Raw genomic sequence first — 25,226 nt, 5'->3', positions numbered from 1 at the left:
CCTGCACGCCAGCCCGCGGCAGTGGAGCAGGTCATTACACGTGGTGCTCTTCAGACATATCGGTGGTTTATAGCCAGAGGGGCAAAAATATCAGAGAAGAGGTTTGATGTCCTCCAAAGCAAGTATTAATAAATAATTCTGAAATTCTAGATGAGTACATTTTGCTCTTGATACTTTGGAGCACATGTGGGAAGTAAGCCTTCACTGCTTTCTGCCAGAAAGCCCCTTCTGTCAGGAAGTCCAGGCCAGTGGTGGCCTAAAGGTTGGACAAGCAAGCTGGTGAGTGGATGGTCGTCGGTTAAATCCTCCTCACTCTGCAGTATAAATCTGGGTGGGAAATTGAAAGGCTGCACTTGCCTCATTTACCCCCACTGAGGTGCCCAGGAGCAACGCCCTTAACCCCCAGCTGCTCTGCACAGTGGCTGGCAGATCACACTGTTGTTGTGTGATCCGGTTGTAAGTGTGATCAGGGTGTTCCCGCAAAAGTTAACTTTCAGTGAACTATCCCTCGATAAATAAATGTTTAAAAAAAAGAAAGAGGGCTTTCTGCCAGAAAGGCAGTATGCCAAAGTCCAGACCTGGAGAAGGTTGTGGTGGATGAAAGGGTTACGCACAGGACAGCTCCCATTTCTAGCTTACTGCTGACTTATTATTTTTCTGCTTTGTTGACTGGCTATCTTAAGTTTTTAAAAATATTTTCAAATTTTTTTGTCATTACTTACTTAGATCATGATTTTGATCTTTTTCCATCAAGTGCTACTTGAAACTTTTACTTAAAATGTGATATTTCCAATGGATGCACACAATGAAGTATTTTTATACTGTTGTATTGATATTTTTATGAGAGTAAAGTATCTGAATACTTTTTTCACTACTTATTCACAGAAATTGATGCTGAATGAATGAAATGAGAAGAGCAAAAAACAGCACCGCAAGTGTAAAATAGTAAATGTTCAGGATTCCCCTTCCATTCTATAAATATCTTAAGTATACATATAAAACCTATGGCTAAGGTTGTTTTACCCAGAGAAAATCCATTAAAAACACCAGTTATGGTTGGACTTTGAACATACATTATTATAATGTAAAACATACATATGTGATCTAATGTATAGTTTCATAATGGTGTCTCCTCCTACTCCCAGTCACGTTTCTCTTTTCTCCAAGCCATAAGTACCACATATACCGTCTAAAATAATCAACCATATGTTTCTGTAATTACACCATAAGGAGGGCGCCCCAGTATAATCTCCAGATTTGGAATCATAAATCCTCGGTGACTATGACCTTGTGGGTGCTAGCATTCATCATGTGGAGAGAATAAAGCTATTTTCTGCGGATTCTCAAATCAAATAAACAAATCTGGAGGACTGAAGAATGAGGTGGTTGGCTCACAGGAAGCCTGTGTGTTATGGAGGAAACTTCACAATGCTGGTGTGAGGGCGCCCTCTCCTGGCAAACAACTGAATGGATTTTTGGTGTCTAATCGTAAAAAATGACCTTCAAAGTGGAGAGAAAATGTGGGAAATTAAAAAATGTATTGCAACATTTTTTTTGTCTGTTTCTGGTATCTTACTAAAGGAAACCTCAGCAGGTCTCAGACAAGCCTGGTTTAAAGGATTATCTGACTAACCACTAATACCTGTTGCCAACAAGGAGTCATGTTCATGATGGTAGATTGTGTAAAGGAAACCGTAGTTCACTGACCTGTATTTGCCAGTCCTGACTTGTACGCCTTTCATTCCACATTGCTGGGCCCCTCCTACATCATTCACCAGATCATCCCCGATCATCAGCACCTGCAATGAAAAGAGGGGATGTTATAATTTAGTTTAGGGATATTTTTATTTTGCCAAGAGTGGCAGTTGTTATCTCCTCCTTTGGTTCCTGCTTCCTACCTACACATCATCAGCACTTGTCAGATCCATTTCAGCCTGCTGTCCCTTCTCCTCATGTTTCTTTTTTACAACTTCTCAGCTATCCTTTCCCCTGACCAGGTGCTTGTTGCCACACAAGCAAAGGTCTTCACCACTAGTGTGAAAAATGTCATTCCTGGAGTAAATAGTAAAGGTCAAGACATGGAAGAGACGGTAAAAAGAGAAAAAAGACCAACCCTCAACAACTGATCCTGACATATTTCCCTGGATTGGTTTGTAATTCAAATTATGGACACAAGAAGAACAAAGGCTTTATCAGAGGTATAGTAAACTGGGATACTGTAACTGGAGCAGTTTAAAAAGATAGTTTGGATTATTTTAAGTAGCAGCAGCAGCAAAACGTACAACCTAAACACCAAAAAAGGTGGGTTGCTGACTAATAAATGTTATTGTTTTTTGTAAATATACAGTCATTCTGAATTTGATGGCTGCAACACATTCCAAAAAGTTGGGACAGGTGCATGTTTAACACTGTAATACATCAACTTTCTTTATGCTCAGTAAGCATTTGGGAACTGGGAATTATTGAAATTTTAAAGGTTAAATTCTTACCCATTCTTGGTTGATATATAACTTGAGTTGCTCAATGCTCTAGCGTCGTATTCTGTGCTTCATATTGCACCACCCATTTGCAATGGGAGACAGGTCTGGACTGGAGGCAGACCAGTCTAGTACCTGAACTCTTTTACAACCAAACCACACTATTGCAGCACCTGCAGAGTGTGTCTTGGCATTATCTTGCTGAAATAAGCACAGACATCCCTGAAAAAGACGGCACTTGGATGGCACCATATTTTGCTTCAAAACCTGCCTGTACCGTTCAGTATCAACGGCGCCTTCTCAGATGTGCAAGTCAGCCATGATGCCATGGGCACTAACACAACCCCCGACCATCACAGATGGTGGCTTTAGAACTTTACTTTAGTTGAAATCTGGATGGACCTTTTCCCTTTTGCCCCAGAGAACACACCGTCCATGATTTCCAAAAACAATCTGAAACGTAGACTTGCCAGGCCACAGCTCACTCTTCGTCAGTCCAGCATTTCTAGGTCTAATGATTCCTCGATTGGTTAACTTCTTTGTGTTACTGTGTGACTTTGGTCATTTAGAACAGACCTTTTGAAAAACCAAAGTCACACAATAACACCAACTATCTAATCAACTGAGGCAAAAGTAGACCAACAACTCCTGTGTTGTGTGAGGCAAAACTACAGATAATGCCAAAGAAGACTGGCTGCTTTGGAGAGAGTGAGCAAGAGCTGTTATAAAATAACAGCAGTTTCCAGCCAGAAAAGTATAACATACACTTAAACAGTTATTGATTTTTTCAGGTGGCTAAAATACATTTAAGTGCCAACCCTGTCAAAGCAGTACATTGCTTAGTTTCTGACCCTGGGACTACTGCTGATTCCCCAAACTAGGGATGCGCCAACTGCCATCTACTGTAGGTAATACACAATTATAATAGACTACTAGCACCACATACAAGCACTGTCGAATAATTTCAATTGTCCCTTTAAGGACAAAGCGGGTTGCGTTATTTGGTAATGCAGGGAGGTTGATCATACCTGGAGATAACCATTATCAAGTGAGGAATGGAAGGAAGGAATAGAAGAAATATTAACGGTCTGCATGAAGGGAGCAGTTTCATTTTGATTTTTAAGTGAGTGATTCAACCAGTGATTCAAGGAACAAGGATTTCTACTTTGGAAAAAGACCTCAGCTCCACCATCTCTGAAAGCCTGAAAGCCTGGGTGAGTAACTGGAAGCTTTGGCAAGGGCAGCAGATGTATCTGTGGATATATCCATGTCTCCCCTAAGAAAAGAAAATCCAAAGAAAAGAGCGAGGCTTAGGTTGAGCTGAACCAAGCTTTCTCAGAATGCCAACTGCCAGGTCCAAATATAGATAAGCTTAGAGAGACGGCAGCGATAGAGCACAGTGTTTAGACTCGAGACACAATGAGATGGGCAGATACCAGGGACAGACATTAAAACACATGTTTAGACACAAAAAACAAAGAGCAAAAACACAAGAGTATACAACTGAACAGGAATTTTCCTAGTATATTTTTTTCTCTACACTTCCACCTACTTGCGGTGCCCGGTGCGTCTCTGAAAAAAAACAAAAAAACTAAAGACGACAAAGCATAGCTTACCGGCCGTCATATCACACTTGACACCATACAGCCTTTTTCTTTTTAAAGAAGAATTTGAATAAACGCATAAAACGAATGACCTGTTGAGCTTTACAAAACAAGAACTGATGGTCAAGCAATGGCATCATAGCACGGAATTATGACTTTAAAACTGTGGTGAAACACATCAACAGGATGGGGTGCAAAAACAGGAGGGAGACAAATATCTTTAAACAGCAAAGACACATATACAGAATGTACTGTATATTAACGGCAGTGGCGCATGCAGATGCATTCAAACTTCACTATATTTTTGTTTAAATCTGTTAGTTTTTTAGATTTATTGCTGAAACCTTTGAGAAAAGAACACTTTTAAGCAATGGAAAAAAGGAAGCGTGCGGTTTGGATTAAGAGCAGTGGATCTTGAGACAATCACTGTCCATGGCATCTTCCAACTACTCAGCCAGACCAGCTGGACCAAACACCCCAGGAGGAGAGGTAAGAGAGCCAGGGTAAGAGCTGCTGCTTCTGGTCTCAGGAAAATGAAACGCACAAACTGGGACTCAGGCCGGCCAAGTGATGGAAAATTAGAGACTTCTGCCCGCACCTCACAGAGACCTGCTCTACCGCAAAGCTGTTGCATTTGACGGGCGGACGGGGACGTCAGGCTCCGGCGGGATGACGGGAGGCGGACTCTGTGTTTACTTCAATGATGCATGGAGCTAAAACGCAGTCAAAGTTGGTGGAAAAAGTTTCCCAGATTTTTTATGTGACGATGTTGACCACATTATCATCACCATCATGTTTACATTCAACCTGACGCAAATTTAAAAAAAGTGGACTAAAGAATTATTTCCTGGGTGTATATGTGTATCCAGCGTATCTACATGTATCAACAAGTTAAACGTAAAACTTTTTTATGCCAGTTTAATTAGCGAAGGCCAACTTTGCTATAAAACTAATGAAAATATAGGTTTAATCATCTGAGTAAATACATATATTATGAGTTCAAAATTATAAGTGAGACAAAATTAAAGTGCAGTTAAAGAACATTTGCCCAAGTGTGAAAAAAATATTATATTATATTAAATTAAATATACATATAATATTCTTAATGATATTAATCACTACAATGAGCTCACTGCTAGAGTCTGAAATGAGGTTATCTCAAGGTCAAATTTCCAATTTCTATGCTCAAAGTCATTTATACGCTGTCTTGTTATTGTGCAATTCTTTTTTTATAGTTTGTCCAAATACTGGCAGACTTGGACAACTATTTACCCGGCAATGTTTCCTATAAATTATTTAGCCAAGGTCAAGTTGATGACAGCAATGACATAAATGAGATTTGCTCTGAAGTACTGGAGATTAATGGATAAACGAAAGCACTGGACAAAGGTTTACAATTACGGGGAGTAAACCCACAGAAACTGGAATATTTGTGGGTTAGCTAGTTAACTACCTCCATCACACCATCCAGACACATGCTACGGTGTCCAACAGGGGACAAAGTTTGCTAACATGAGTTGCTAAAACGTAAAGGATTTGTTGGCCTGATTAAAATCTGAAGAATTTTTTGGTTTGTATGTGGGAGTAACAGTAAAAATGTCGAGTTACAAATAAAAAACTGTGGGTTTGGTTAGTTAACACTTAATATTTTGTCTTGAAGCTTCTCTGTGACAGCCTGTAAACTCCTTTAAATTTAATTAATAATGAAACTATTTTACAGACAGTTCTTTAGCATTTTAGTGTTTTCCCCCATGTAAATGCACAACTGCAGATGCTAACTGTCTATATAAACTGGCCTGTTAAAAACTGATCACTGACTTACTTTCCAGTCTGCTCAAGGGTCAAAACAGACTCAAAGCAGAGAGAAGTCGTCACAAAAAAGCCAAACATTTACCATTTTTTAGCCTAAATCAAAGAAGTGAAGTAAAAGATTATAATTGCACAACAAATATTACACTTACTGGTATGCAGTGTCGTCTGTTGTTACGTACCTCATGTGGTTGAAGGCCCATGTCATTGAGAACACTCTGGAAAAACACTGGAGATGGCTTTCCAATGACTTCAGCCTTTAAATCGCAGGCATACTGTAACAAATCAAATTAGTCATTATTCACGGGTACAGAAGTGGTGGAATCAATTCTTAATAAATATATCAATACCAATGATGCACCCACTGTACCTCCAGAGCCTTCATGTAAACACCAACATCTAGTGTCAAACCATCTGTCTCTTTGTAGTACCTCCTGTGAAGAGAGCAAAACGTCACACTGGTTCTGTAAAGACATTTTATGTTTGATGTGCTTACTACTTTGAATAAGCACTATAGTAATACTGAATTTTAATCAATAACTTCTTACCCTTGGCCCAAAGAGAACAGCACTGGCTCCTCCAGGCCTATTAGGACCCTGAAGGCATCATTCAAGTTCTGGTAGGAAAATTTTTCAGCTGCATCTCCGATCACTACGCAGTTTGGGTCGGACTTTTCAACACTGTCAAACTCAGAGAGAAGTCCTGCAGAAGAGTGAAAACACAGTGTGGGGTTGGAGCATTTAAAGGACAATTCTGATGATATTCTATAGTTTTCATTCTGTCTGTAAAGCCAAAATGATTAACAACATTTCAATGGACCACAATGATGCATTCAGCGAGGTGCTGCTTTATTACAGAGGACATGGGAACTGTAGTTTATTGGGCCTCTTGCAACATTTTTGCATTTTTAACTTTATCTTATTTTTTCATAAACTGGGCTTGTATGAGTGTGTCATGTCAGATTCAACAAATGCTCCCAAGTTCCTTTAGCTATGTAAATGACCCACGTTAACATAATGAATGCTACCTCTGCATAACTGAGCGCATTTTCATGAGAATTGTTAATGACCAAATTAATACTAATAATACCATAAAGCTATGCATACTACACCTATGTTGAAAAGTGCTCATTCATGAAAGAGTGTAAAAAGAAGAACTGTACACGTTTGTAGATTAAATTTCTTCTTTCGGGGATCCATAAACAACAATTTGTCATTTTAACAGGCATTTTAATTGACATCATTTGTAACACCTGTGTTTATGCCACTATTTCATGTCAAAATGGCAGCTGAGAAAAAAGATCCCGAAATTCTTGATCATGAAAAATTAGCCTTCAACTCTTGATGCATTCCTGTAACACTGGCAAGCGAAACAAAAGTCTACTTGCCTGAAGTCAATTTCTACATGGCCCTGTACAAACCGGCTAATTTATAAGTGATTATCAAATAACAGCATAGAGTAAAGTTAATCATCATATTTAATCTAGGGCTAATGTCTATAAAATGTAAGAAAATAGTGAAAAATGTCCAGACCAGTTTTTCAGAAGTAAGTTTTTAAATATCTTGTTTTGTCAGTCTAAAACTCAAAGATATTCAGTTTATTATGATAATAAATGGAGAAAAGTGGGAAATCTCCATATTTGAAAGGCTGAAAACAGCTTCTTCTGCTATTTTTGCATGTGAAAATACTTAAACAATTAACTGATAATCAAGATAGGACAATAATTTACCCTGTCCAGCAAGTGAGTTGCTAGATTTACTGGCCCAACATGGCATTTACTTGCCTGGGGCAATAATATGTACAGGGTCAGATACTGAAGACAGCTAAGGGTTACTGTCAAAGAGCTACACAGGTTTTAAGAATTACCATCATACACGAGCAGGTGAGGCCGTAGACCTCTCTCTTTAAGGACAGCTACGGCTGCAGGAGCAGGAGAGAAGACCTCAGACACAGATATGTCAAAGCCCAGTGTGTGGAGCTTGGCTACAAACGTCTCTCTGGCGGCCTGGGTCTCATTGGTGCAGAAACGCAGCTTCAGGTCGGAGGCCTTGAGCCTTGAATGAACGGGTCAGGAGGTCAGATAGCAACACAGGGACACCGAGATGAAAACAGCCACCATAATGTTCAAATACACGGCTTTAATCATGCACAAAGACCCTTCAGGAGTCTTGCAAGGAGTTGCTAGTTTCCATAAGTTACGGAGTGCATGCACTTTGATCCACAGGCTTTGACAGTCAAGTACACTGAACATACTGCAGTCAAGCCAGCTGGTCCAACATTTCCAGTGCTCCCGTATTGCAGACTTTATGGCAAATTCACGGTGGCGGTTGAGAAAGTCAGCGCTAGGATGCTAGTGTGGACCAACTTCTGGCTTTCAAAATAAAATGTGGGTTATTGAAAGGCAATACAAAGAGACGTGTCAGTGTGATCAAAGTGTATACATAAAAAGATATTCAAATGATTACACAAATTCCACCATTTGCTGGTTCTCTAACAAATCATATCAAGCCTGTTGCTAGGAATCTGGGAGTGTGGTTTGATGGAAACCTAAATTTTGAACATCATACAACAAAGCTTGTACAGTCATGTTTTTATCATCTAAGAAATATTTCAAAAATACGTTCTATACTATCTTTTAAAGACACAGAAACCATTTTACATGCTTTCATCTCATCACACCTGGATTTCTGCAACAGCCTTTTTACCTGCTTGAACCAAAAATCTATTAACAGACTTCAGAGTGTACAGAACCCAGCTGTCAGACTTTTAACCAGAACTAGGAAACATGATCATATCACTCCTGTTTTAGCGTCTCTACATTGGCTCCCTCTATGTTTTAGAATAGATTTTAAGATTTTACTCATGACTTTTAAAGCTCTCAATGGCCTCGCACCCTCATATTTCTCTGACCTGTTAGTACCTTACATACCAGGACGTTCCTTGAGATCCTCAGGCAGAGGTCTCTTGTCTGTTCCACATGCCCGGCTGAAAACTAAAGGGGACAGGGCCTTTTCAGTCAGGAACCCAAAGCTCTGGAACAATCTGCCTGAGGAAATTAGGTCAGCCGAGTCAATGATCTTCTTTAAATCTCTTCTTAAGACATACTTTTATCGGAGAGCCTTTCCTGATTTTATCTAAGTTTGAACTGTTGTGCACTGTTTTCTTAAAAATCTCTTTACCTTCCTATTTTGCTCTGTACCATTTTATCTGTTTTAGCTGTTGTGTGACGCTTGATCCTGTCTGTTGTATTTTGTTGCCTTTGTGAAGCACTTTGTAATGTGAATTTTGAAAAGTGCTCTATAAATAAAGATTATTATTATTATTAGTAGTAGTAGTAGTATTATTATGACCTGGAAGCTATTAAGCTATGCTAATATTTACATTTATATATATAATAGTTATATATATATAATTTAATAAAAATATCATTTTTGTCAATAGCCTCTAGGTCATGTGACATAATGATCCAAAATCTGTGCAGGATCACACTGACACGTGTCTTTTTATTACCTGTCAATAACCCATATTATATTTTGAAAACCGGAAGTTGCTGTACGCTGTAGCATCCTAGTGCTGACTTTCTCACCGTTACCGTGAATTTGCCATAAAGTCTGCAATACGGGAGCACTTGAAATGTTGGAGCGGCTGGATTGATTTCGCAGAAAGGAGAAACGACTGGCTGGACCGCAGTCTGAAGATGCAGGCAGCTAAAAACACGAGGATTCGCAAAGTATTCACTCACCGTTTCACAGCTTCAACAGAACCAGGAATGGCCACCCCGCCGCCCCCACCGCTTTCATATAAAACACCACACATGTCCAGTATGACACCTTTCAAACTCTTCGCACTGCCTGGCCAGACTGTCTCAGCCATGACGAAAAGGTAGACTCAGAGCGCATGCGCAGCCTGGCAGGCTGTCACACGCACATGGCTGTGCACTTGTTTAATTTGATTCGTATATGTACTCGTTGACGCTTACATAAAGAACGAGTCGCTGAAATCAGTGTGTTTGTATTTGTTTTGTATACGTAAATAGATAATGGAATGATTTCACATCTATTTGTCCCAGTTAAAAGGATGTTTTGGTGGATCGTATGGTCCTGGCTCGAAGGGATCCCCAAATTTGTGAAACTCTCGCGAGATTTGTATTCATTGCGCATGTACAAATGATCACAGAGGAAAAAGGTCTGAACTTGTTTCTACTTGTTTCAAGTGATGAGAGCACAAAAGACACTTGATGGAACTATCTATTTTACATTCTGTGTCTGATTTCTCTGACACACAGCTAAATTAAGAATGACAGATAGCATACGACGGAGCAGGTTAGTTCAGTGGTATGACATCCCATGGTTACAGATTAGAGATTCCTTTAAGCCACAGTCATGAAACCGATCTCTTACTTAAGTTAGCCAGACTTAGCAAAATAAACCAGGCTTTTCGTGCATCCACGTTGATTGAATACCCCTCTGCTCGACTCTCCAGGCGAGGCGCAGTTCATCTCGAACGAAGTCTCGCGAGATTGTCGTGGGTCTGAGGTTCCCTTCTAAACATGCCCGTGCTTTTCATGATTTGAGAGGCTGTTGGGGGTGGATTTGTCACGCAGACCTGGCAACACTGATGGGATCTGTGGGAAGAAAGTGTGATTATTTATATTTGATCAACCTAAGGATGATTTTTTTTTCTGATCACGTGAATGGTGTTTGTTTAAGATTGGCGACTGCAATTGTCGGAAAAAGTTGCAACATGGAGGCGTGTCCTGTGACGTAACCACCAATGTAACCATCAGGTTCAGCGCATACTTCTCATACATCCGCTCAGCCGCTACTCAGGACAAGCATCATTCAGGAGGCTTTTCAACCGTCTTCATTTCTCTGTGGTACTGTTTAATTCTGATTTTTTTCTTGCCGTTCATGTTTACAGTGCTTATGTATATCATTTAGTGATAGCAAGAAAAAAAAACTGACAGCAGGAATGGCAGGAATATGCTATGTTAGCTAGCTCGCTATGCAGTGCCGTCTAGCTAAAGCGAAGCACTTGTGTGAGGTTAGCATTACTCTTAAATGGTTTACACTCTTCGGGCGACGAGAAACATGCATTTATTTATGTCCGTTAAGTGTCACATAACCAGGCAGTGACACCATATTAAACTAGCTACAGGTTATGTTCCATGATACAGTTTGTTATTTAGTACATGAATGATGTGAACTGGTTTAGGAGACACTGTAATCTATTAGGAACTCATATTCCTAGTCTGTAATTAGAGCTAGCTCCTGGCTATAAAGTTGTGGGTGTGTCATGGAGGCAGCACCACGGGAACCTATCATCTCTCAAGGACGGGTTTTTGGTAGCACTGAGTGACACGAAGCAGTGGTGACACGGCTCAACTGTCCTTGATGTCAGCTCGTGCAGGTGCTGTGTTTGCAGCCTGTATTCTCTGTCAAGGTTACTGATTATCCCAAGCTAAACACTGAGTACCACAAGTTAATTTTTCTTTTCGGCATTTTACGCAACTCTAGCTGTTGTACGGACTAAAATGGGAAGGTACCTAAGGTAATATTCGGTCTAATACAACTTTAGATCCAGTCAAGACGTCAGAATCAATAGACTGCGTGTGATTTATAGGCAATGATTGTGTGTAAGTGGTTTGTGTGTTTTACTGTAGTTAACTAGATATGTAAAGATACCAAAAGTCTATATCGCAATATTAAACAAAGAAAAGTGACGGCTGGAAGAAATACCCTTTATTAAATAGTAAATCTGATGTGTACAACAATTTTGCTTATATAAAAAAAACCTGATTGTCTTCAGGTTGACTCTTCCTCTGACGCACCTGTCATACATTCAGGTGTGCAGAGACCTTTTTTTTTTTTTTTTTTTTTTAACATGAATTGTCTTTTACAATGAATGTTTGACTTACATATGTACAATTGCAAAACAAAACAATGCAACAGTCAGCAGCTGCCCTTTTTTGAAATAAAATTTAAAAAGTAAAATAAAATAATTAACTATGTAATATCATTGTAGATATCGTCACAGTCCGGTACAGTATTGATCTTTTTAAATCACAGTATCATAATATTCAATGTATTGTTACACCCCCAGTTAACTAAAATTAAACTAAAGCAAAGTGTGAACAAAATGTTAAGTAAAAATAAAAATTAGACTTGGTAACCAACCAAAATGTGTACATACAAAGCTAACTAAAATAAAAAATTATAGGCTACAGAAAATGTCTTTAGTTTTAAGTCTTTGTCAGTGTCCAGGGTTAATGTCCCCTGTCAACATGTTTCTGGTCTGTCAGGTATTGAACTAATATTGTGTCAGTCTCAAGTATTGTTCTTATATTAAGTATAGTGATACTAAACTGAGTATGGTATCGAACCAACTCATTTTGAGCCAGGAAAACCCCCAACTAAAATTGATAGTGAAACTATTAAAAACTAAACTAAAACAAGCAAACCCACTGGAAACTAAACTGAGTTGAAAACAAAAATGACAACCAAAAAACAGTAATGAAAAAATACAAAACTATAATAACTGGTGTGTTTAAATGGTTGTGGATTTGTGCTGCTGTCTTTTTAACTTTTGGCATTTCTTTTTTTAGCTCCTGACCCGTTCACTGAAGGGTCTTTGCCTTTTGCCAGGCTGCCATTGTTAATGACTTGATCTGGTTAAATAAAGGTTACATACAAAAAAAAAAAAAAAACTAGAGAAACATGATGTGAGTCATCTCAAAACCATTCAGTACCAACACATAATCAAGGCCAGTTCTCAGTCAGGGAGTAGGCTACATATTACAGTGCTAGATAACAGTGAAGGGAAATTTAGAGCAAGTCCACTTTGAGGCCGACCAAATGGAAAAGTCTGAATCATCACAGTTGACTTGTCATGCTGCTGTGGGATTAGCTTTTGTCAACCCGATCCATACCCAGCAGAGGTTTATTCCTCTATTGTGTTGAATGTGAAAGACAAGCATTGTTCAGCAGAGCTCTGAAGCCTGTGTACTCTGTGGACTCGACCAGCCAGTTTCATATTTTACCCACATTTGGCTGGTGGTTGGTTCTAATTTTGATTCCTGCCGTTTACAGCACTAATTTGACAGTCTAAATTCTTGAATCCAGTTTTAAATTTACTCTTACACGTCATTGTTATTGTGCAATAACTTCTTATTTATTGAGACTTATCTGATCTTTGGTTTGATGAGTTGACTGAGTTACATGACTCACTTCTGATGTAGCTTGGTCCAGGTGCTGTCTGTTTGCTGTATGTATTTATTCACCAGTCAAGGTTATTTTTATCTCAAGCCAAGCATTGGGTGTTCATGTTCACATTCAGTCACGGTCAGTAAGCCCTTTCAGCTTGTTTTTTTAAACTACTGTCCCTTTCTTATCATTTTGCAAGTGAAACCATGGAGTTTTTGCAAACTAAAATGCCTTAGGTCATACTCAGTCTCTATCTGCCATAGATACAGAGCCATGAAAGGAATTCTCCAGCTCACCCGCAGCCTGAGCCGTGCTGCCCCTGTCATCCATCGCGGCATCCACTCCGGAACTCGTCCAGCCTCCACTGCTGCCTCCAAACTGAGTGTTGAACGGCCGCTCACCTCAGAGGAAATCTACGCCCGTGAGGAGAAGTATGGAGCGCACAACTACCATCCCCTGCCTGTGGCCTTAGAGAGAGGAGAGGGTGAGTTAATTTTCCTTACATGATGCAGATCACTCATGAATCATTAATGAATGCCTCTCGAGAACTTGGTTTTCTTCTTTCGTTGTAGGAATCTATGTGTGGGATGTGGAGGGCAACCGGTATTACGACTGCCTGAGTGCGTACAGTGCAGTAAACCAAGGCCACTGTCACCCAAAGATCATAGCTGCACTCAACGCCCAGGCCTCCAAACTCAGTCTGACTTCCAGAGCATTCTACAATAATGTGCTGGGAGCCTATGAGGAGTACATCACCAATTTGTTTGGCTATGACAAAGTCTTGCCCATGAATACAGGTATGGTAGGAACCACCCAGCCTATTGTGTGAAACGTTTTCAGAGGTTTTCATGAGTCCATTTGTTGACATTTATTTTGTCTTTTGTTTAAAATTAGGTGTTGAAGCTGGTGAGACCGCCTGCAAGCTTGCTCGCAAGTGGGCTTACAGTGTAAAGGGGATCCCCAAAAACAAGGCCAAAATCATTTTTGCAGGTCAGTAAAGACGTCACAGTTTTTGAGTTTGTCCTGTTTGTCACCTTAGTCAGTGTCATTTCAGAAATTGGCACCAAAATCATTCTGAGGAGCTCAAGCAAAAAAAGTTAAGACGCTGTGTAAAATGTAAATGAAAACAGAAAGCAATGACTTGCAGATCCTTTTTGACTTGTATTCAATTGAATACAGAACAAAGACAAGATATTTAATGTCTTTTTTTGTAAATATACACTCATTCTGAATTTGATGCCTACAACGCATTCCAAAAAAAGTTTGGACAGGAGCAACAAAAGACTGGGAACCTGTGACCTTTGACCCTTCGGGTGGAACTGCCTTAAAATCCCATATGTTTATACAAAGCATCCTTCTACATGGGCTCAGAAACACTTTGTGAAAACTCCAGTCGGTCAACACAGTTTGTTGTTGCATGTACAAATGCAAGTTAAGACTCAACCATGCAAGGGAAAAGCACATATCAACAACTTTCATAAATACTATCAACTGCTCTGAGGCCCAAGCTCACCTGAGATGCCACCCAGACGTCTTTTTCAAAGACACCCCTGCTTATTTCAGCAAGACAAAGCCAAGACATATTCTGCACATGTTACAACAGCGTGACTTTGTAGCAAAAGATTGTGGGTATTTGACTGTTCTGCCTGCAGTCAAGGCCTGCCTGAGTTAATATGTTTGGACATTAAATACATTTTCTTTGTACTAAAAGTATTTGCAAATCAGTGCATTCTGTTTTATTTGTGTTTTGCACAATGTCACAACTTCTGTGGAATTAGGATATGTACTTATCTCATGAGTTACATTTAAATTTTGTGTACGGATGTTAGAAATATTCACCTGAAAAAATAAAAACTGCAGCTCTTGATTGATATTCTGATTCTTGTTTGGATAATACAATAGGTTAAGTTTACCAAACCTGCACATCAATCCTCTTGACAGATATCAGACAAAGGTGGTTGCTGGTTTTCAAATATCCAACATGATGTGAAAATGTAAATTGAGAGCAACATGATAAATATGTCATCTCTTTTACTCTTTTTGATTAGAGGGAAACTTTTGGGGTCGTACCTTGGCAGCCATCTCCAGCTCCACAGACCCCAGCAGTTACGAAGGCTTCGGTCCCTACATGCCAGGCTTTGAGCTTGTCCCGTACAATGACATCCCTGCTTTGGAGGTACAGCTTTTGACGATCTTCATGACATACAGCGCAATATCTACCATGTTTGTTGTTATTTGTTTTGGTCGTTTAGAGACAGTACACTGCAATGACATTTTTGAGTTTCACACTGTCACAAGCAGAGAATGTGTGGAAAAGTTTTGTCAGCTTTGGCCCAACCCAGCTGTCAGGTTGCCATGTAAAATGCCAAAATTATAGGAGTCAGTCAGTCATTACACACCAGACTTTGGAGTATTTTATATAGCAACAAACTTGCATGCATTAAAGGCCCAGGTTTTGATCTACAAGATACACGGTTGACCTTGTTGTTGGGGTTGTAGAGGAACACTTATGTAAGAGGCAGCAGGAGTTTCATCATACTTGCATTTGATGTTAATGTGCTGGTGAAAGGATCCAACATTCAGGACCTCAACATCTGCTGCCAAATTGCTTTGTACTCACAAGGTTTTTTCCTGGCAAGACTAACTTAGAGGACAAACAAAAGATACATGAGCTGTTGTGTTGTGAACGCTACTATTTTGGATTTTTTTTTTTCTTCAATGAAGACAAAGACTTGCACTTTCCCATACACTGTAGTTGAAGGTTGATCTTATTTGACAGTATCATTATGCATTATCAAAAACTGTTCACTTCAAAACATTCTGCAAAAAATAGCTGACTGGACACCTTCATTGTCCATGTAAACATGAGGACCAAGTGGCTGACTGCAGTTGCACTTGCCTGATGATAATGTTATTTTTTGCACTCCTTCCTTTCTATGTAAACATAAGAGCCTAATGTATGACTGAAGTAGTCAGAGAGACATGTATTTTTTAACAGGATTATCTCGGACACAAACATAAATGTCTGACTAGTCTTCTTCTTTTCTCCAGAAAGCCCTTCAAGACCCAAATGTTGCAGCTTTCATGGTGGAGCCCATCCAGGGGGAAGCTGGGGTGGTGGTGCCTGACCAGGGCTACCTGACCAAAGTCAGAGAACTTTGCACCAAATATAATGTGAGTATCCAAAAAAAAAACACACAGATGAAATAAATGTTATTAATGATTTCTTGTTTTCAGGTGGCAATGTTTTGATACTCATATAGTAATATGACAAAATTTCAGATAAATGTCTAATAGGATAAAATGATGAGGTGATGATATTTCATATCCAAAAGGTCAAAGGTCAACTTCATTGTGACATAATTAGTCTTCCATCAGTCCTTCCATTTTGCCAAAAAATAAACTTAATAACTTTTATTAAATCCCTTCAAAATCTTCACTACACACATGGTATGAGTCTGGACAAACATGGATTTGTCAGAGTCTCTTCAGAAACTCGTGGGTGATGTCACCAGAGACTCCATCTATGTTTTATACAATCTATGGCTGAAACCAATATGTTTCAGGGGCTTTGAGATTTCTTCTGAAGTCCTCGTGTTTTTTGTCCAGGTGCTGTGGATTGCTGATGAGGTGCAGACAGGGTTGGCTAGGACCGGCCGGCGGCTGGCAGTGGACCATGAGGGGGTCCGTCCAGATATTGTGTTGCTGGGCAAAGCTCTTTCTGGAGGAGTTTACCCTGTGAGCATTTTTATTGACATTACACGTCACGTCACATCATAGATTTGTTTGTTGACTTACACCTTTACGGGCTTTCAGAGTCCCGTTTTGTCGCACTGGAGTATAGATCACAGTATTTATACAACTTTGAGGTATCTCATCTTTCAGGTATCTGCAGTGCTGTGCGATGATGAGGTAATGCTGACTATCAAGCCTGGGGAACACGGATCCACATATGGAGGTAACCCTGTGGCCTGTCGGGTTGCTATCGCTTCACTTCAGGTCAGTATTAAAGTGCATCTTTCCCTCTTGATTTGCCTTTGTTTTAATTGATTAAATGGCCTGAGAACTTCCACTGCTACATATCATAAAGTTAAAATAATTTCAAGCGTTGTACGGTTACAGTTAAAAAAAAATGTGCATGTCAATAAAATGTTCTGTTACTGTTCTTATTGGCAGGTGCTGGAGGAGGAGAAGCTGGCAGAGAACGCTCAAAAGATGGGAGAGCTGCTGCGGTCTGAGCTTAGAAAACTGCCCAAAGACATCGTGACGACAGTCAGAGGGAAAGGCCTTCTTAACGCAGTTGTGATCAAAGAGACCAAAGGTACAGTATTGAAAAATTTCAGTTTCATTAAAACAGCAGCCCTGTTGATGACCATTATTTGGTAACCAAGGTAAAAAATCTAAGCTAATAGTTTAGTTCAGCTACTCTGATGATCTATTTGTCTGACTGGCACGGATTAAATCCAAACTCGCACTGAAAAAGCAAATCCATCATTAAATACGTTATTTAAATTTGTAGTCTTTCAATGATTCTGACAGTTAATTCAGTATCTAAAAATGGCTGTTTTCATATACCGTGTTTTTTTTTTTTTTTTGTTTTTTTTCTTCAAAGCTTCTTCAAGACTATTTCATAACCAGTTAAAAACTCCTCATGGTAGCTTTAAGGCACCCTCACACTTGCCTTTTCTACATGTAGGGAAAGATTCTTTGTAAGACAATAACTTCATTTGCACCTTGCGGTCTCTCAATCTGACCTTTATTCAAACCATCCCACAGACTATGATGCCTGGAAGGTATGCTTACGCCTTCGTGACAACGGACTGCTGGCCAAGCCCACCCATGGTGACATCATCCGCCTGGCCCCTCCCCTCGTCATCAAAGAGCATGAGCTGCGTGAATGTGCAGATATCATCCAGAGAACCATCCTGTCCTTCTAAACTACGATTCAACCATTTCTCAAGTATTCAACAATACACAGACGGCCTCTAAACTGATATCCCGCATTCACTAAACATTTATTAGTCTGACTTTATTGTTATTTGTTTTTCAAACATATGGGTTCATTGAATGTTATTGCTGTAGAAATACAGAGACTGTGTGGAGTGTGAAGCTACACTGAAACTTTTGTACTGAAAAACTGCTGTAAAGGAAAAGGCTCCAGTGGATGGAAGCGCCGTTTTAAAGCAAAAGTGGTTTGTTTTGTATGTTCCAGAGAATGAGTGGCTCGGTAATGAGTGATGTAAATAATTAATGTGCTGTCTTGAATGAATACTTTTTCATTTTCAAAAAGGGTAAGCAGTTTTACCAGCTATAAAGTCATTCTAAAGTTACAAAGACTTCCAACAACAATGGCTAACATTTTGAATATACTAGAGTTACTTTATTAAACCACCTTGTGAAGCAAGTCCTGTTGTGAAGGAGGCCTGGTAGTAGAGTTTCTTCACATTACAAAGCCTTTAAATGTATGTGAAGTTCTCAGATTCCAGGTCTAAAGAGAAAAATTCTGACAATGGGAAAAGTTCAAGAAGTTTTCAGTTCCATTACAAATATGTTCACATGTTATTGGTTTCAAGTTATGAAATGTGTTACTGTGGAAGAAACTTTCTGGTTCTTCATGATAATTAATATTTAATAATTAATTTTATAATTTGGTTTATTTATTTCTGAGAGCAACATGCTGATGAGGTTAGTGAGTGTTAGGATGACTCACGCTGCTAGTTAAGGCTGGTTTGGTTTTTCTGATAAATGTTTTATCTGTTTGAAAATAATGTAAATATTGTCTTTGTAAAGGCAATATTATCTTTAAGTTGTTACATAATCCATTGTTCTTCAATTAAATCAGTTCAGTCTTATCTCCCGTCTTGCAGTTTGGATGCAACAGCGAATTTTATTACATGAAATTGAACAGTTCTTTTCTGCACACGTGATCTGTTCCCCAACATTAACTAATGTAAAAAGACACATTCTTGGTTTTACTCAGCAAAATTACCCGAATAAAGGATGACTCAGTTCATTTAACCTGCTACGAAATGGGATGCATAGACATGCTTGTGGTCTCCTTTGATGTCATTATTTACTCCACAAGGCAAACAAAGCATTTGGATAATTTCTTTTGTCAGATACTTAGTAGTATCTAGTAACAGTAGAGGGTGCCGTGTCCTTACAGAAATGAAAGTAAGGATTGGCACTCAAACAAACTAATGTATACAAATGCTTACTGTGCAGGGGATGAATGCAAAGCTCAAAATAAGAGGAAGAAACGCAGGAATGAGATACTAAAGCTTCTGTCACATCTACAAGCCACAACCCAGATGATCCACCTTCAGTCCCCTATCACTATTCTCCAGAGATTTACATCTGACATTTGGCACTTTTACTCACAAGATGGGTCTGTTCTGAACTGGAACCAATGTTCCATGAGGGAGGGTACAACTCAGTATGACGAAACTCTTTCAAAATGTCTGTGAAGTCCTGCCTTCCCCCTGGGGCTTAGAAAGACTCTATCCAGTCTCTACTTAATCTACACTGCACTTCATCGAGATGTGAGGGACTCTTTTCCTTCAGACGGGTCACAATGAAGCAGACAAACAGCTGGTCCTTTGTCTGCATCTCAGTATACATGCACATTGCGCACACTGAGTATAAAATATCGAAGCGCTGTTGATTGAACAATGCAAACGGGTGGTGAAAATGATTGCAGTTCACAAGTCCACAGTTAAACAAGGCAGGCACCTTCAGGACGTATGCAGGATTAGGGCGATGGCGTTGACCATTGCCCCAGTCTTAACCTTTCTCAGGCGAAACCAAGACACTCAGTTACATTGGTGGCAGCGGTGTTTCTTTCCTGCGGGCTGCTGTTTGTGTGTTCTTGGTATTTACACAAATATCCTCTTAGCCTCCTAATTATAGCCGGCTGGCTAACTTTGTTTCAAGCTTCAGAGGCTGAACACAACAAAGTCTCTCCTGCCAGGGATATGAGAGTTGGTCCGTCTCCTCCCTTCACTGGTGACAGGAGTTATATCAGCTGAGTGAGACAGAGGTTGCTGTCAGAGCCACGGTGGGAAGCGGTGTGGAGCAAGTTGGCTGCTCTGTTAAAGGACCTTCTCTGATCTTCAGAGAGCAGCCTAATGATCAGATTTTTGTTTTGTAGTCCGGACAAAAGTGCACCCAAGGTTATTGTTTCATGTGAAGCAGAGCAGAGAGATGAGTGAGGCCCAGAGTTTGCTTGTGAAATATGAATGGAATCCAGCCTGGCAGGAAAAATGAGGGTTATGGACGGGTGACACCGAGCAGTGTGCTTGTGTCCTGTGCATGCTTTGACCCTACACTCTGCAGACACCTGCATCTTACTCAACAGGGGAGTGACAGGCCATAGGCTCTGTGAGGATCTGGGAACACCAAGGTCCAGGCTTTGACAGCCTCAGCCAAACCTGAAGATGCTCCTGTAAAGCTACTTGATTTTCCTCGCCACACACTCGGTTCCTGGTCCACTCGAGCATGTGGTGTAAAGCTGGCTTCAAAGACTGGTGTGTGTGTTCCACTACAATTCCTCACACCAAGAAGGTCAAGAGGGGCTCATCTGGACTGGATAGCTGCTCTTGTTCTGACTTTCTTCTCATTTGTTATCTCTCCTCGTGTCCCCTCTCTCCTCCTGCTCCCTTTGTCTCTTTCTCAGCCAGCCCATTTGTATTCATTTCCTCAGATGATCAGAATCAGATAGCGCTACTTAGCGAGGATGTAATCAAAGTACTGTGCTTGAAATGAACTTCAGATAAAGTAGAAGTGAAGAAGAGAATAAATAAAAGCTCTGTATACAGTTAATGTGCACAGAATAAGGTGCCAGCTTGAGAATTATGACTGATGCAGTGCTGGGATAGGATAGGCAATTCATTTTTTCCTGTACCACCACAGATAAATCAGAGAAAACACGTTGGTCTCATCTGCACATCGCTCATATTAATGGGCCTTTTGCATTAAGTTTATGACATCTGAGTGCACTGATAAAACACACGCGTGTCTTAAAGGGCAAATGAAACACACTCCTTAAAGAGTAATGTGCAGTGACCATCTTCTCTTTCTCCATGTGCCTCTTTCAGTTCACACCAGTGGGAATATACAGTACGTATACACTGTATATCTGTGCCTCTACACAAGGGAAGTAACATGACACTGAACAAAGCCTGAAAAAACTTGTCATTAAAGCAGGATTTGTCAGCCTGATTAGAATCAGAATAACTTCACAGTTTGTATGCGGGGTGATAAGTAAAATGTGTGTTTGGTTAGTTAACACAGGTAAATACAGGATTGCAGACACTAACTGCTGTGTATTTGCCAGTCAGAGGTCACTGCAATTTAACATCAAGACTAAATTAATTGGTTTTCAATTTATCACTTGTCAAAAGTTAATTAAATGTGAGTTCACTCTATTGATTATTTCTGAAGGCCGGAAGTGAGTGTAAATCTGCTACTTCTTCTTGGCAAAGTGAAGTTATTTGCTGTAATATTTGAGTGACTTCACTACACCAGTAAGACCTGCAGTGGAGATGGGTGGACCACCACCCTGAAGAAAGAACATTGCTCATATGAACTAAATTTACCTGCATTTTAATATGTATTCTATTGAATGAATCTGACTGTATAATTGCATTCTGTATGATCAAAAGTTGGCTTTCCTTTTCATCACCAGTTCGACTCATTTTCTATTTTTAATTATTTGAATGAAGGATATCATGATGCATGTATGTAATAAAGCTCTAAAGTATATCTTTGTTCGATCGTATTATAATTGATGTCTGAATATTCTAACAGTGTCTGTTTGGCTTTAAGGGTAGATTGATTTGGTACTAGACCTTCATCAGTCCTGACAATTTGCAGATTTTTTTTTTTTTTTGATGAATTGTTTTATTTATAAAATGTTAGAAAATTGTGAAAAAATGCAAGTAGTAATTTCCAGCTGCCTAAGGAGATGTATTCAGATTGCTTTTTATTCGACCAACAGTCCCAAACCCAAAGATATTCAGTTTACTATCATTACAAACACAAGTGTAAAATTCTCATGTATCAGAGGCTGAGAGTGCTGTACCTTTGCTGTGGCCTTAAAGAGGGGTTAGGCTGGGGTCATCTTCCTCAAAATGTTAGAAAACAGTTATGAAATGTTACCTGATACTTTCGAAGAATGAAGAAACTGGTTTACTTGTTTCTTCTTTTCGATCAGACAGAAACTTCTGGGGCTGCAGTACAATATCTACCACATTTCTTTTAATTTGTCTCATACTGTCACAAGCAGTGCGTGTGGAAAAGTTCCTTCAGCCTTGGCCAAAACCTGCGTACAAGTACCTTGTGAAATGCCAAAAGTATAGCTTAGGGGGAAGTTTATGTTTCAGTCAGTGCACACCAGACTTTGGACTCTTTCACACAGCAACATACTGGCGTACATTACATGCCCATGTTTTGATCTAGTTTATAAGATGAATGGTTAACTTTGTTATTGAGAGAACGGGATGTCAGAGGCATTCAGTCACCTCAAAGTCAGCTGCCAAATTGCATTGCAGTGAATGTTTTTTCCTGGTAAGACTGAGATTTGCACTTTACCCTGTTTTGTAGTTGAATATTGATTGACTATTGACTAACTGATTTGATATCATCATTGTTTATGCAAACATGAGGACAGGACTGAACTTGTACTTAATGCTTGACTGAATGCATATTTATTGACAGGGATGTTTTGGACACAGAAAGAAATGTCTGATTATGTTTTTGTTTTCTCCCTCTTTTCTCCCTCTTTTCTCCAGAAAGCCCCTCAAGACCCAAATGTTGCAGCTTTCACGGTGGAGCCCATTCAGAGGGAAGCTGGGGTGGTGGTGCCCGACCCGGGCTACCTGACCAAAGTCAGAGAACTTTGCACCAAATATAACGTGAGTCTAAAAAAAACAACAAAAATGTCATTAATCTGTGTCTGAGCTTAGAAAACTCCCCAAAGACATTGTGACAAGGCATCAAACAGTTCAAAGGTACAGTACTGAATTATTTCTGACAGCATCCCTGTTGAAAATCAATATTTGGTAAGGTAAAAATCTCTTTTAATAGGCTTTAGTTTTACAGATGACTTATGACCTGGTCAACTTAATTTCTCTGAAGTGTTTAAAATAAATCCAGAGTTGCATTTATCTGGTAAATCCACCTTTAAATACACAATTTCTCTGAACGATTTCTATCTATCTACAAATGGCCATCTTTATGTAAAGGATATTAGAGCATTACTTGAATTTATTATGTAATTCTGGTCTTTCTGAATGCAGAATTTGTTCATTTACTATAAATTAGTAACAGGAACCTGAGAGCCTAGTCCACAGGGAGTCTTTGTGCTAGTCAGACTGGTTCAAATTAACAAATTAAAACTGAGCTGTATTAAAAATGTAATACATTGCAGTTTGTAGTGGATTTTTCCTTAAAGGCGCTTTTCTACATGTAGGAAAAGATTCTTTACAAGTCAAATGAAGCATCTAACTTTATTTGATCTGATCTTGAATCTGATCTTTATTCAAACAATCCCCACCCCCTGGCTATGACACATTGAAAGTATGCTAATGCCTTCATGGCAAACAACCGCTAGTCAAATGCACACTTGATGACATAATTACCCTGAAACAAGCTGTGCAAATGTGTCGATGTCATCCAGGGGGATGTCACAATATGTTGAATATCGTGCTAAAAAAATTATTATTATATTCTATATTCTATTATATTCTGAAATGTCTTGTTTTGTGACTTCACCTCTCAGCACCATGGAGGTTCCATCGTGGTTTTATCATATTTTGAGTTTTTGGTATCATTACATCCCTGGTAACTACAGGCAACCTGCATTATTATAAGTAATTTGAGTATCTGTACATTGTTTCATTGAACTATTAGATAAATGTTTTATCTCCTAAAAGTACAAAGCACACAGCAAACAAAGCATTCAGGTGTGTCCTCTTATCACACTGGCAAATACTTGTTCGATGTACCACTAGATGGTGCTGTGATCTTACTGAAATGAAACTAAGGTTAGGCGCATAAACCAGACAGGGTGTACAAACATGTATTAGGAAGGAGTTAAATGCAAAATAACAGGAAGAGATGCAGGGATGAGAAACCAAAGGTTCTTACTGAAAAACTGACGTATGTAGTCACTGTCAAACCTACAAGGCACAACCTGGATGATCAATCTTTATGCCTGTCTCACAGTCCTCCTGAGATTGGACATATTTGACACTTGTCACACCCACAAGACGAGCTGTTCCCAACTGTGGATCTTGTGGCAACAACCTCAGGGTAGTTGACTGAGACAGTTGAAGGCTTTCTGCCCCCTGAGTGCTGACCTTCAGCCAGAGCAAACCCTGCTGAACAGACTGCATCCACTTATAATTTCTCTACAGCAACAACAACATATACAGCAGCAGCAGTGGCACTAATAATGAAATATAGGTCTGACTCAAGTCATGGTATCAGATGAAGATTTCATCACCAATAAATATATGTTGTGGACATGAACTGAGAATGCGAGACGGATAAAAAAAAAGATAAATTTGATGTGAAATAGGGACTTGCTGGCAAAGCCTCATCGAGTCGTTGTTGTATAACAAACTCAAACTGTGAGATCAGTTCTCATTAGTCAGCAGTAATTAACACAACCACATGGTCTCCCATTTTCTCATTCGCTGCTTATCTAAAACCAGAAGTTGTTTAGAGAAAGTTATGCGTTAGACGGCCAGTATTTCATTTTCAAACAGATGTACAAGAAAACATATCGCATGCTGTTAAGGATCAATAAAATCCACTCTTAATTAGTTTAATGCTTCGCACTTTTAATGGCGTACTCCTGGCCAACTCCTCATTAAAGGCTTTGTATTGAGTGGATTTTTTTTGGAGGGGTGCTTTTATTTATCCATAGAAGGCCTGACTGTGCTACACTTTCTGCAGCTTTCATCCACATCGTCTGGTGTTCCTCAGTGGATGGGGTTCATCTACTACCAGTTTTTGGCCTTATTCTAGAAAACACAATAAGCTGTTGACAGCCATACACACACTCCGATTCTAGAAAAGTGGAATGACTGGAGATGCTTGAGTCATTCTGTTTTTCTGCGTCAAAATAG

General features: G+C 39.5%; 2 protein-coding genes across 3 annotated transcripts in view; one reads left to right on the top strand and one right to left on the bottom strand.

Annotated features, from left to right (window-relative positions):
- Positions 1-9,772, bottom strand: part of lhpp (phospholysine phosphohistidine inorganic pyrophosphate phosphatase) — a 32,474-nt gene extending 22,702 nt beyond the window's left edge. Inside the window, exons 1-6 of the mRNA XM_084740401.1 lie at positions 9,633-9,772; positions 7,757-7,944; positions 6,439-6,592; positions 6,261-6,324; positions 6,073-6,165; positions 1,708-1,799 (exon numbers count right to left, since the gene is read on the bottom strand). Coding sequence (XP_084596527.1) covers positions 1,708-1,799; positions 6,073-6,165; positions 6,261-6,324; positions 6,439-6,592; positions 7,757-7,944; positions 9,633-9,763 — 722 coding nt within the window. The 5' untranslated portion in view covers positions 9,764-9,772. The remainder of the gene's footprint in view (positions 1-1,707; positions 1,800-6,072; positions 6,166-6,260; positions 6,325-6,438; positions 6,593-7,756; positions 7,945-9,632) is intronic.
- Positions 9,773-10,609: 837 nt separating this feature from the next.
- Positions 10,610-18,262, top strand: oat (ornithine aminotransferase). Of its 2 annotated transcripts, none has more exons than XM_084740399.1 (10): positions 10,610-10,766; positions 13,356-13,576; positions 13,665-13,889; positions 13,987-14,082; positions 15,141-15,268; positions 16,144-16,266; positions 16,702-16,830; positions 16,978-17,091; positions 17,269-17,413; positions 17,869-18,262. In XM_084740399.1, exons 2-10 carry the CDS (start codon positions 13,366-13,368, stop codon positions 18,027-18,029), a joined length of 1,332 nt encoding a protein of 443 aa, XP_084596525.1. In that variant the 5' UTR covers positions 10,610-10,766; positions 13,356-13,365; the 3' UTR covers positions 18,030-18,262. The 2 variants fall into 2 exon arrangements, with proteins under 2 accessions (XP_084596525.1, XP_084596526.1); XM_084740400.1 differs by lacking the exon at positions 10,610-10,766 and adding an exon at positions 10,850-11,299.
- The last annotated feature ends 6,964 nt before the right edge of the window (positions 18,263-25,226 follow it).

The sequence above is a fragment of the Lutjanus erythropterus genome, chromosome 17 (assembly GCF_056507025.1).
Source record: "Lutjanus erythropterus isolate fLutEry1 chromosome 17, fLutEry1.hap2, whole genome shotgun sequence".
In the NCBI taxonomy this organism is placed as follows: domain Eukaryota; kingdom Metazoa; phylum Chordata; class Actinopteri; order Lutjaniformes; family Lutjanidae; genus Lutjanus; species Lutjanus erythropterus.
This window is presented reverse-complemented; position numbering and strand designations above follow the sequence as displayed.